The sequence below is a fragment of the Alosa sapidissima genome, chromosome 3 (assembly GCF_018492685.1).
Source record: "Alosa sapidissima isolate fAloSap1 chromosome 3, fAloSap1.pri, whole genome shotgun sequence".
Taxonomy (NCBI): domain Eukaryota; kingdom Metazoa; phylum Chordata; class Actinopteri; order Clupeiformes; family Clupeidae; genus Alosa; species Alosa sapidissima.
This window is the reverse complement of record NC_055959.1, coordinates 33781132-33793742: the sequence shown is the minus strand read 5'-3', so window position 1 is coordinate 33793742 and position 12611 is coordinate 33781132. Positions and strand designations below refer to the sequence as shown.

Sequence of the window (12611 nt, the reverse complement as noted above, 5' to 3'; positions counted from 1 at the left end):
CACTTCTCTCAGTTACTCACTAGGTAGGACTTCATGCAGCTATCTGCCTTGCGCTGTTTAGAGATGCTGCCACAATTTACCACCATTGCAACTGCTCCTACAAATAATAACAACAGCAATAATAATAATAATAATAATAATAATATAAGAGTAATGCTAATACTATTATCATTAAGTGAATAACTCATTAAAGTTATAAGTCATTCATATTTGTCTACTTCCTACCTGGTCTTCTGGAAAAAATTATTTATTAGAGAAACATAAAGTGGTTTTCTCTGCTGATTTCAAATATGAAGTGTGGAAATAAACAGAGATAAACAGTATTTAAGACAAAGTAAAGTTTAAGATACAAAGCTGCATAGAATCGAAGGATGTCATACGGCCAGCATATTTTAAATCCAGTCGAAATAAAGCAGGACTCACCTGCATGTCTAACATTAATTCGCAAATGTTTTAAAAAAACAATAACAAACTAAATACATATATCAGATGAACCGGCACTGCGGCCCAAGCTGACATTGTCCATTCGGTCCCTTGGCCATATAGAAATACGATCTCATCCATCCTTACCAAGTTTCAGTCTGTTTGCAATGATAGGGAATCCGATGGCTGTTGTGTGTCAAGAAATGTGCCATAATATGGCATTTAAAAACAGTTAAAATTGTATCGTTACTGGTAATAAAATGTACAAAAACATCCGTTTTGTTACAACATTTGCAAGTAATATGGCTAGGCTACTTGAACCAACTGATTGGTTAATTAGTAAAAACACGCCAGTTTAGAGAGTAAAAACACATTCTCCTGTGCGCAACGCGCTTAGAGTATTTGCGTAAATCATGTAAACCATAATGTGTAAACAAAATCTTACAGTTTCTTCATCTTCACGTTCATGACTGACTGTCTGTTTAGTCCGTCTAGTACTATATGTGTTGTGTCTGTTAGACCAGAGTCCACGGAAGATGAGTGTCGCTAGATGTCCTCTACGGCCTCGTCAGTGTGGTATACACCGGCTGTTCCCAGTTCGTGGAACCGCCATGCGCAGGGGGGATGGAGAGGCTGTTTATGATGGACGTGGCGTACGGCCGCCGGGAGCTGTGGAAGTACGGGTACTGGTATATCCCTGCGGGATAGCCGGGGTAGGCGGCGAAGTAGTTGGGGGTCTGGAGGTCAGTGTAATCCGCCGAGGAGGTGGGCAGAGAGGAGGCCGTGGTGGAGGAGCACGTCTGCGCGCTGTAGGAACCGAGCTCCGCGTGCGTTGAAGAAGTGCCGGACTGTTCTGTGTAATGTCGCGGTGGACTCAGTTGCTCCGTCTTAATTTGTGGCCTCGCCTGGCCGGCGTCACTGCCGTTAACACACCCTGCTGACCCCGCGCTCTTGTGGCTCCACGGGGCGCCGCCGTAAGTGTGACCGAAAGAACCGAACGCTCCACCAGCTGCTGCGCTCTGCCCGTGACCCTGCTGGTCCGAGAGCGCGGCTGAGCCGTGGCTCCCGTTCGGAGGCAGATACTGGTCAAACTCGTGAACGTCAAAGGTCTCTATGTTGCTGATGACGTCAGTGCTCAGCTCGGATATGTCCACGTTGCTGAAGTCGATGTTTTGACGCCCGCCATCCGGTGCGCGTCTCCCCTCGAGTTTGAAATCGTGCTTCCCACAGTGGCTCGGGTCGGCTTTGGGTGTGGTGGGGGGCGTGGGCGGACCGTGAGTTTGACCTTTGAAGAGAGAAGAAACATACTCATTTTATTTAACCCATATCGTGCATTCCACTACCGCCGTCTTTACTGAAACAGCGCATATGCGCAATGACAGTCCAGTGACGCGCCTCTCTAACCTGAGTGGTCGTGCGGGTGATGCAGGTTCCCGAGGCCTGGATGTAGGCCGCTCGCTCCCGCCTCGGCCTTATACAGCTGGTCCCCGTGCGAATGGCCCAGTTCGGAGGACGCGTCCGGGTCCGTCTGTCCCGGCTTCAGGCTCTTTCGCCGCCGGGGCTGGTACTTGTAGTCCGGGTGATCCTTCTTGTGCTGCACCCTCAGCCTCTCGGCCTCCTCCACGAACGGCTTCTTCTCATTTTCAGACAGGAGTCTGGAGAAAAACAATCATACAGCAATCAATTGCTGTAACTCCTAACCAATGACTAGTCATAAGGTCCCTGTGGGCATATGCTAATATAATTCCAAACATAGTAACAAACCTAAACAATTAGCTCAACATTTACATATACATTCTACTATCTATCTGCATGCAAAAACAATTAACTTGGTCTTGGATATGCCACTGCGTAGTAGGAGGTGGATGCTGTAGGTATTTATTTCTCTTTAGAAAAAGTTATGTTTGAAAGCAGTGCATGAAAAGTTTGTTTCACTTAAGTTACCATATCGTTTCCTCAGGGATATAAAATGCTAAATGTTTCAGACTATATGTAAAATACATGATGAGGTCATTGTGACAACAGCTACACATAAATCTAGAATGGAGTAGCTCTCTTATACAGTGGAGTTCCACTAAACTCTGTTTCAAAAGCATGTCATGCAGCGCTGTACACTCTGCAAAGGGCAGAGGGACAAGCCTTGAGCTCACCGCCATAACTTGCCCAGCGTCTTGCTCAGTTCGGCATTGTGCAGGTGCGGGTACTGGTCCGCTAGTTTCCTCCGGGCGGCCTGTGCCCACACCATAAACGCGTTCATCGGTCTCTTGACGTGCGGCTTGTCCTTCAGCGAGCGGCTGCCGCGCATGGGCATGGGCACGAGCGACCAGTCGTACCCCTTCAACACCTGGGACACTGCCTCGCGGATGCACACGGGGAAGCGCTCGTCCTCGTCCCCGCCGCCCACCTTCTCGGCCCGGGACAGCTGCTGGCCCGACCCGTGTCCATCGGACTCCGTCGGAGAGGATGGCGCGTCTGAGTCCAGATCAGCTTGGGACATGGAGCTGGCGGTCCCCGAAGGACTGCACGGGTTATCGCCGACACCCCTCTCCCGGTCTTCGTTCATTTTAAACATGGTTAGGCTGGGCGAGAGAAAATCTTCTAAAGTAGGTTTTAATCCAGAGAGAGAGGGTCGAGCATTTTTACACACAGCGCATGTAATGTCTCGGGCTTCCCCTGTCCAGAAATGCCAGCTTTCCAAAGCTCCCGCGGTGCATCCAAGCGGGTCACAGCTGCAGGTCCGTTCGCAGTGGTAAATGATACACTGCTTGGGGGAAACACTGCCTATGAGGAACAATTTTGTCCGTGTTTTGTATCCCCTCCCCTTCCCTCTTCCGCGTCCTATTGGTGGGATCAGACTATAACTTTTCCCAGTTGTAAATTAAATTACCAAACTGTGCCGTAATGTGATACGTCTCAATATGCGCCTTAATCATTTTTAATAGGAAGCTTAGATATTTCCAACGACAACTGTACAGCAATTTCTCAGCATCTCTAAATTAGACCTGTGTTTGTTATTCTCCTGCCACTTGAGTGTGGTCTGTCTCCAACGGTCGCGCGTGCTGGGCGGAGGCAGTGATGCGCGAGCCATTGACAACATTCCCCTTGCCAAACGGCATTACGAACAACCGTTTACAGGACAGATGAGATGACGCCAAATTAGTTCAGCGCATTACTCTCATAAATTGTGGAAAGGCACAGATGTCCATTGATTATTTAATGATACGACTTAAATATGGATCACTCACAATTTAATAATGAAATACTCATCAAACACATGTGAATATAATGATTCCTTTCTGTTATAACTTTGCCTGCATATTTTGTGACATACAGTTTGCTGAATGAAGCAGCCAAATAAGAATGACCCTTAAATAATTAGCCTAGGCCTAGCCTACTTTACCGTGAAAGTCGAATGAGAGAGTGCATTCTGTTCCCATTTTAATGACGAATGTTTCCAACTCTAGCCGTTGAACACTGTCAGAATTATTACCAATACTTTTTTTTTTTTGGCCAATGTAGCACTTTATTGATCATTTACACAAAATTACTGATTTACCCGGAGGTGGACGACGTAGATTATTTATTTGATTAAATTACACCTGTTTCGGGCGCCTCAAGTGGACAACAACGTTCCTGACTGTGGTTGGTTCTGAGTTTGCGCAGTACACCGGACAATCATGGCGACCTCCACTGAAAGCTCGGAGTGCAGCGAGAGCACTCTGAGGAGAAGACGCGGAGAACCGCAGAGCTCTGAAGTTAGCTCAGAGGATAGCAGCAAAGAACCAGTAAACGAAGACAAGTCCAAGTATGAGAAACATGAGCCCGTTTCTTTACGTCCCGGGACATACTGGCTCACTCGTATCGTGCTGCTGCGCGCGATTGCATTCATCTATTGTAAGTTTGACAGCTGGATACGTACTCAACCTCTCACAGTTTGAGCAATCAGATCAAGTCAGTTATCATGCAATAAAACCCAGCTAATCTCCTCCACTGCCTCTTTAAATGACAGCTGTTGTCTATACTAACGGAGAATCTTGACATCATCTGCACATCGCTGTGTGATATCTTAAACTTTCTGTGTGAAGTTGTATCCTCCATAGCAGGGGTTCTCAGGACTTTTTGCGACCAGGGAGGGACATTTCCCAAGAACCCTCTCAACCATATAGAACATTAATATATTTATGTGCATTTGTTGCGGAGACTAAATATATTGGCACAACATTAATAATGTATTGTATTGCAGACAAAACACTTAATGATGCCATATGGGATTGTTATTGTCAGTCGTTGTGCACTTTGTTCCAAATCCAGGGCCTTTTATAAAATCAGTGTGCATCAGTACACACTTTTAATGGCCCAGTCATACTGTGAACATGCCTCTCTTCCATCCAACAAAGTTTGGGCAAGCCAGTGTAGCTAGTAGAATAATATTCTTTAAGGTATTAATGTCCAGAAATGGCCTCCAAGATAAAGCATTTTTGGGAGCGTAAAAACGAATCAAGGGTGGAATAAAATGTGTGAAAACCTTGTAATTTGATACAAATGTTTTACAGGTCTTAGCTTCGGGCCCTAAACATTATGTAGACAAAATCTAAGATGGTGTGGCAACCATTTTCCTGGTTTCTGTCTCATTTGACATGACCTGAGAACACATGGTGCCTTTTGGTTCTCCAGATAGCTAAACTCATATATAAAAGCATATGATCCCATGTCATATCTCACAGTGCTTCGTAAATGCACCGTTGGCTGTCCTGTTTCTGCTCAATTTAACTGGCTCTCTGTCTCTCTCCTGGTCTCTCTCTCTCTCTCTCTCTCTCTCTCTCCTGGCCTCTCTCTCTCTCTCTGTCTCTCTCCTGGGTTCTCTGTTTCTCTCTCTCTCTCTCTATCTCTCTCTCTCTCTCTCCTCTTTGCAGTTGTTGCCTTCAGTGTGGCGTTGCATCAGAACAAGCAGCTGATTGGTCAGAAGGGCCTGATGCCCTGCAAGGACTACCTGCGCAGCGTCAAGCGCTACGTGGGGGGCAAGATTGGCATGGCCGCCCTGGCATACACGCCCACGCTGCTCTGGTTCATGGACTGGGAGAGCATGGACGCAAACCTGGATGGCATCGCCCTGGCAGGGCTGGCACTGTCTGCGTTCGTGCTGGTCACCGGGAGGGCCAACATGATCATCATGACCCTGCTGTGGATACTATACCACTCCATCGTCAGTGTTGGACAGCTCTGGTGAGCAGCTACACACACACACACACACACACACGTAGGATACAGTACATATACACATCCGCACACACACACACACACACACGTAGGGCACACAGTACATATGCAAACACACACACACAGACATGTAGGATACAGTACATATGTACACACACACACACACCCACACACTCACACACACACACGTAGGATACAGTACATATACACATCCGCATAACACACACACACATACGTAGGATACAGTACATATACACATAGTACATATACACATCCGCATACACACACACACACACACACACACACACATACTTAGGGCACAGTATATATGCGCGCACACACACACACACACACACACACACACACAGACACGTAGGATACAGTACATATGTGCATACACATACACACACACACTCAAAACTGTATGCATATCCTCCCACACACACAGATATACAGTATTATGACACGCATTCTGGTCTAGATAAGAAAATTACTGCTACACACACACACAGACACACTTTTATATACACCCTTCCACACATACTATGACACCATTTTGGTTTTGTCAAAAATACTCCTACACACACACACACACACACACACACACACACAGAGAGAGAAAGAGAGATTCTCTCTCTCCCCACGTTTTTATTGAAGGACATTTAACTCTAATTAAATGAATCAGAGTAATGATTCCGAGTAATGATATAATCCTACAGTGATACAGTGTGCTGGAGGTGTCTGGTATTTTAATTAACTAACGAGGTTCAAATGAAGTCATTAAGAATGTTCTAGTGTCTAACAAGAACAGCGTGGGTTGGCATCTGATCTCACTTACTTTACAGATCATTAGAGCATCTACATACTTTAAACACATCATTAAATGGGTATGTCTGTACTTCACTTACGTACTTTTAAATATTATTTTATATATTTCTAAAGCTTTTTGCCTTAATTAGGATAGGACGGTGAAACAGGAAGTGAGTGGGAGAGAGAGATGGGGTGGGATCGGGGAAAGGCCGCAGGTTGAATTCAAATTCGGGTCTCCCGGGTACGGTATGGGTGCTGCCGCCAGTTCTATCACAGCCCCCCCACACACTTGCATAGTTTATACAAATTGTTAGAGGAGTAGGCATGTGCTGTTCTTACATATTTTATACAGATCGTTAGAGAAGTATGCATGGACTGTTCTTACATACTTTATACAGATCGTTAGAGGAGTATGCATGTAGTGCACTTACAACCCCAAATCAGAAAAAGTTGGGACGTTGTGTAAAATGCGAATAAAAACAGAATGTGATAATCTGCAAATCTCTTAAACTCATATTTAGTTGCTAAAAGGACACACACAACATATCAAATGTTGAAAATGACAAATTTGACTATTTCATGGAAAATATATGTTAATTTTGAATTTGATACCAGCAACATGTTTCAAAACACATGCAAATGACAAAAACAAGTTTCCCACAATTATTGGCACCTCTAGAAAATCTTATACAAAATGTAACAGAAGCATTTTCCTATTTATATTCAACTTCTTTAAGTTAAACAAAGTGTCTGTGAACTTTCAGAAGTACAACTGTAGTTCATGACTTTCTTTTTCACTAAGGTATAAAAATAAAGTGACACAGAGGCTAAATCCCCTAGTCAATTTTTAACAAAGGAAAGACAAGACAATACACTAAATTTAAATAAAAAGAAAGTGTGATGACATTTATAAGTCAGGGAATGGCTATAAAAGGTCCACAAAATGCCCATTATTTACAGTTAAGTCTTTTAATTACCAATGTAAACGGCAGGAGTTACAGAACGGTACAGTGACTTTGTCTGGAGTTGTGGTCTATTGTAAGATTAAATGAAAATTGCGCTCTTTGGCAAGAAACACTTTAGGTGGGTTTTGGCGTACATATAAGAATGACTATACTGAAAATAACCCCATTCCTAATGAAAATTATGGAAGAGAAGCTGTGATATTGTAGGGCTGTTTTTATTCCCGCAGGCCTTGAGAAGGTGCATGGTATCATGAAACTCAAGAAAAACCTCTATATTTTCAATGGAAATCTGTCAATCTCTGCCAAGACACTAAAAGGGGGTCATGATTGGATTATTCATCAGGTCAATGAACCAAAACAAACGTCCAGATCAAAACAAATATGGTTTGCTGAACACAAATTCATGCTTCGGACATTGCCATCTCTGTCCCCTGATCTAAACTCCATAGGAAAACAGTGGGGTGAGTCAAAGAGGAGAATGTCCAAGTGAGGACTAGAAATCTGGACGATCTGGGGAGATTGGTGTACTATGTTTACATGGTATATGGTGTGCTGTGTTATGGTGTACTGTGTGTTGACTGCCTGCCTAAGTCTAGTTAATTGGTTTGGTGTGGTGTACGGTGTGTGATAGCTCTGTTATCAAAACTTCTCTTTTCTGTTTCTTTTCAGGTACTCTTTTGGTAAGTAATCACCTTGATCACCCTGGCCCAAAACCTGTATATTATAACACACACACACACACACCTCTCACCTCAAGTGAGTCAGGTCCCTAGAGTTAGGTTGCTAGCCTTGGCTGATTTTAGTGACTGTGTGGTGGGATTTGTGTGTGTGTGTTTAAGGGGCCTTAGTTGTACTCAGGTCACAGCAGTGGTGTTTGCTCAATGCGTAACCTTTAGAAGCAGCTGGAGTGGTGTGGCAGTTGTTGCTACTGCTACTGTTGCTCCTACTGCTACAGTTACTACTGCTACTGTTACTGCTGCTACTACTGCTACTGTTACTACTGCTACTGTTACTGCTACTACTGCTACTGCTACTACTACTGCTGCTCCTACTGCTACTGTTACTGCTACTACTGCTACTGCTACTGCTACCACTGCTACTGCTACTACTGCTGCTACTGCTACTGCTACTGTTGCTCCTACTGCTACTGTTACTACTGCTACTGTTACTGCTACTACTGCTGCTCCTACTGCTACTGTTACTGCTACTGCTGCTGCTACTGCTGCTACTGCTACTACTACTGCTGCTGCTGCTGCTACTGCTACTGCTACTACTGCTACTACTACTACTGCTACGACTGCTAATGCTACTGCTAATGCTACTACTACTACCAAAGTCCTTTTAGGCAAGTCCCTCCACTCGGCGGCCATTTGACAACGCTTTTTGGGCACTTGTCGGGCATCCATTTCGGCAGAAATGCGCGTGCGCAAGGCTTCACGACACCAATCTTGCTCCAGCGGCGAGATCACAACACATGATTGGCACGATGTCTTCACAACACACCATATGATTGGCGCAATGTATTCACATCACACCACATGATTGGCTCAATGTATTCACATGTCGACGTTTTGCCGAGGAAGGGGTGGGATATGTGTAGACAACGGCCATATTGGCGTGACAAACTAGCCCCATGCATTTCTATGGAGTATTTTTTGAGTGCTGTGTCTCCACATTAGAAAGTCTCTGCTACTACTGTTGCTTCTACTGTTGCTTCTCCTGCTGCTGCTACTGCGTTGGCCTTCTGTTCACGCTGCCCCTTCAGGCAGTGCAAGGGTACTGCAGGGGTGGACAGCAGCCTCAAAGCAGTCCAATGTGGCAGAGATCTGGCCCTCTTCCCTCTCATCCGACTCTGATACGGGCCTCATCCGGCTCTGATGTGGGCCTCATCCAGCTCCGATGCAGGCCTCATCCGGCTCTGATATGGGCCTCATCCGGCTCTGATGCGGGCCACGCCTGGTCCGGGGTCAGCTGCTGCTCTTGAGACATTTTAACAGCTCGTCCTAACTGCATGCGGGAGTCGGACTGTTGCGTAACATGGGATGCTCTTTGTCCACACTGAATCTGAGACAAATCACTGAGGGGGGAATGAATGGGGCATTCTGGGATGCCAAAAATGGCGGATCTGGAGGTCCCGTCTTGGAGTATAAACAGCTAATCATGTTGTCAGAAAAGGCTGAATGCTCCACCCCACTGGAAAGTTCTGTTTTTTTTTTTCTGACGTTGCCATGCAAGCTGCCAGCAAAGTGTAGTGCGTGCACAGAACCCAAATCATCCGGGGAAGTAAAGAGTGGGGCGTCCTGTGCTGCCAGCTTGGGGCGTCCTGTGCTGCTAGTTTACTGTAAGAGCAACTCCTGGAGTTTCCCCCTGGGCTTCCTTTGCCAGAGAGAGGTGGTACCAACACAAATAAATACAAATACATTTAAATTGATACAGGCATGCTGTTGGAGCCGTTTGGAGTGCTGTTTCCGATGGACGGTAACCATTTCCAGATTTCACACTGATTCCAGCAAGGGTTTACATGTCCTGGGGTGGGAGATACCCTGCCCATTTCCAGTGTGTGTGTGTGTGTGTTTATTATCTCTGTGTTTTGTTTGTGTATCTGTGTTTACGTGTAGGGTGTTTTTGTGTTTGTATGTGAGTTTGCTTGGATTTGTGTGTGTGTGTGTGTGTGTGAGATACAGAGAGAGAGTTTGAGCATGTAGTGGATGCTATTATCTCACTTTTTTCCATGCCCATTCATTCGCTGACTTCCCAGAGAAGTCATGCGCTCAGCGAAGGCCAGAGCTTCAGTCTCCCGTTGCACCCACCCAGCCACTTAAGCCTTACAGTCTCCCGTTGCACCCACCCAGCCACTTAAGCCTTACAGTCTCCCGTTGGCGCCTCTCTCTGCTGGATGGCCTCCTTAGGCCTTATCTCCTCCTGTCCTCCGCTGGATCACAGATGTGCTCTTTTCCAAAGAGGAATATCTATATAGTATAAGTATATATACTTTTTTGATCCCGTGAGGGAAATTTGGTCTCTGCATTTAACCCAATCGGTGAATTAGTGAAACACAAACAGCACACAGTGTACACACAGTGAGGTGAAGCACACACTAATCCCGGCGCAGTGAGCTGCCTGCTTCAACAGCGGCGCTCGGGGAGCAGTGAGGGGTTAGGTGCCTTGCTCAAGGCCACTTCAGCCGCGGCCCACTGGTCGGGGCTCGAACCGGCAACCCTCCGGTTACAAGTCCAGAGTGCTAACCAGTGGGCCACGGCTGGTCTCCTGTGCTCCTAGTCTTCCTCCTCAGTTGAAATGAAATGAAGTGAAATGCTGCGCTGGAAAACATGACCTTTCCATCAGATAGCAAAGCCCTTGAGGAATGGGGAAATGTCCCTATCTCTGGGCCAACTGGGGCACCCCTAAAGGCCTGGTCTGTCCGACTGGGTCAGCCCAAAAGAAGCCTTTTGGAGTTCTGGTCTAAAATACCTGACAAAGACCTGCAAACACCTGCATCAGCACAGCTGGGATTGGTCTGTGTCACTATTAAAAACCTGATTGGTCCAACTGTGTCACCCCTGAAGTCTGATTGGTTCAGCTGTGTCATCTCTAAAATCTGATTGGTCCAACTGCTTCCCCTCTAAGGCCCCATTGGCCTGCTCAGAGGCAGAGATCTCTGTGTCTCTGTTTGTTCTGCAGACGCCCATATATGTCTGAACGAACAGCATTTCTGAACCATTTTTTTTTCAGCTTTTCAAAATAAATTTCATGGAATTCTGTTTAACCAGCTTAGTTTACAGAAAGTCATGTTTTCAGATATGTTTGCATGGACAAACACTGCCAAAAAACAGCCACCCCATTAAAAAAAAGCTCTTGTACTACATTTCCCATGATTCACTGCAGTGCTGCTCCACTCTGTGCCTCGGTGAGTGTTACATCAAAGTTGCCAAACCGAGTTATCTCACAGGCCGCTAACAGCATTAGCTTAGTAGCCTGGCTAACGCTCAGAGTGGGCTAATGCAATCAGGCTGGGATGTAAATATAGACCTCAGAGTCCAGGGATCAAACCGGCCAGCCCTGCCCACTAAGTGCCCAGATTGCTTAACGAGCTGTTAAGAGGCCGAGAAGTTAATGGAGTTACTGGGATAGCCTCTTTTCCTCCTCTCCTCACTCTCCTCTCCTCCTCCTTTCCTTTCCTCACTTTCTTCTCCTCTTCACCTCACTTTCTTCTCCTCCTTTCCTCACTCCCTTCTCCTCCTCCTCTCCTCTCACTCTCTTTTCCTCCTCTCCTCCTCCTCTCCTCTCCTCACTCTCTCCTTACTCCCTTCTTTTCCTCCTCTCCTCACTCTGTTCTTCTCCTCCTCCCCTTTCCTCCCTCTCTTCTCCTCTTCTCCTCACTCTGTTCTTCTCCTCATCTCCTCCCCTGACTCTCCTCTCCTCCTTTCCTCCCCTCACTCTCTTCTCCTCTCCTCTCCTCACTCCCTTCTTCTCCTCCTCTCCTCACTCCCTTCTTCTCCTCCTCTCCTCACTCCCTTCTTCTCCTCCTCTCCTCACTCCTTTCTTCTTTCTGCCATCCTCAGTTTCTGCTCTTTCATTGCTCTGCTGACCCTATCCATGCAGTTTCTCCTTTATCATGTTTTTATCCTCGTCCAATTTCTGACACACACACTCACACACACAGACACACACACTCACACACACACTCTCGTCCATTCCTGACAGGCAGATTAATTATTCCACCCCAACATAATTTAACGTTCAATCCAGTTCAATTCGATTCAGTTAGTATAGTGCCATAACGTATGAATATGTCTAAGATGCTTTACAAAGCCAAGCTTGCAGGCTAAAACTGATATAAACAACATCAGATATATAATAAATATCCACATGTTTTAATTTACATGCAATGATTATGTTAGATATGCATTATGTATGTGTCATATCCATATATTTATATATATTTTATTTTTTTATTTGTATATTTAGTTTTCTCTCTGAGAGATGGTCAGTTTGAAATGAGGCGCGCTTTCAAATGGTGGCTGGACACACAGATGTACATCTCCTCAACTCTCAGCACTCAGCACTGTCACACACACACACGCACACACACATACACACACATATCACACACACACACAAATGTACATCTCTTCAACTCTCCATTACCCTCCCAGCACTCAGCACTGTCACACACACACACACATATCACACACA

General features: G+C 45.7%; 2 protein-coding genes across 3 annotated transcripts in view; one reads left to right on the top strand and one right to left on the bottom strand.

Annotated features, from left to right (window-relative positions):
• Positions 1-359: 359 nt before the first annotated feature.
• Positions 360-3244, bottom strand: sox8a (SRY-box transcription factor 8a). The gene is made up of 3 exons (XM_042085436.1): positions 2574-3244; positions 1828-2078; positions 360-1708 (listed from the first exon to the last, which is right to left on the bottom strand). The coding sequence occupies exons 1-3, from the start codon at positions 2993-2995 to the stop codon at positions 981-983; spliced, it is 1401 nt and encodes a 466-aa protein (XP_041941370.1). The 5' UTR covers positions 2996-3244; the 3' UTR covers positions 360-980.
• An 852-nt stretch (positions 3245-4096) lies between these two features.
• Positions 4097-12611, top strand: part of lmf1 (lipase maturation factor 1) — a 59384-nt gene continuing 50869 nt past the window's right edge. For both annotated transcript variants that reach the window (XR_006030678.1, XM_042085435.1), the window contains exons 1-3: positions 4097-4317; positions 5337-5646; positions 8085-8095. Coding sequence is in view for 1 of the 2 variants with exons in the window: in XM_042085435.1 (XP_041941369.1) it covers positions 4101-4317; positions 5337-5646; positions 8085-8095 (538 nt within the window). In the remaining variant the exon portion in view is untranslated. The remainder of the gene's footprint in view (positions 4318-5336; positions 5647-8084; positions 8096-12611) is intronic.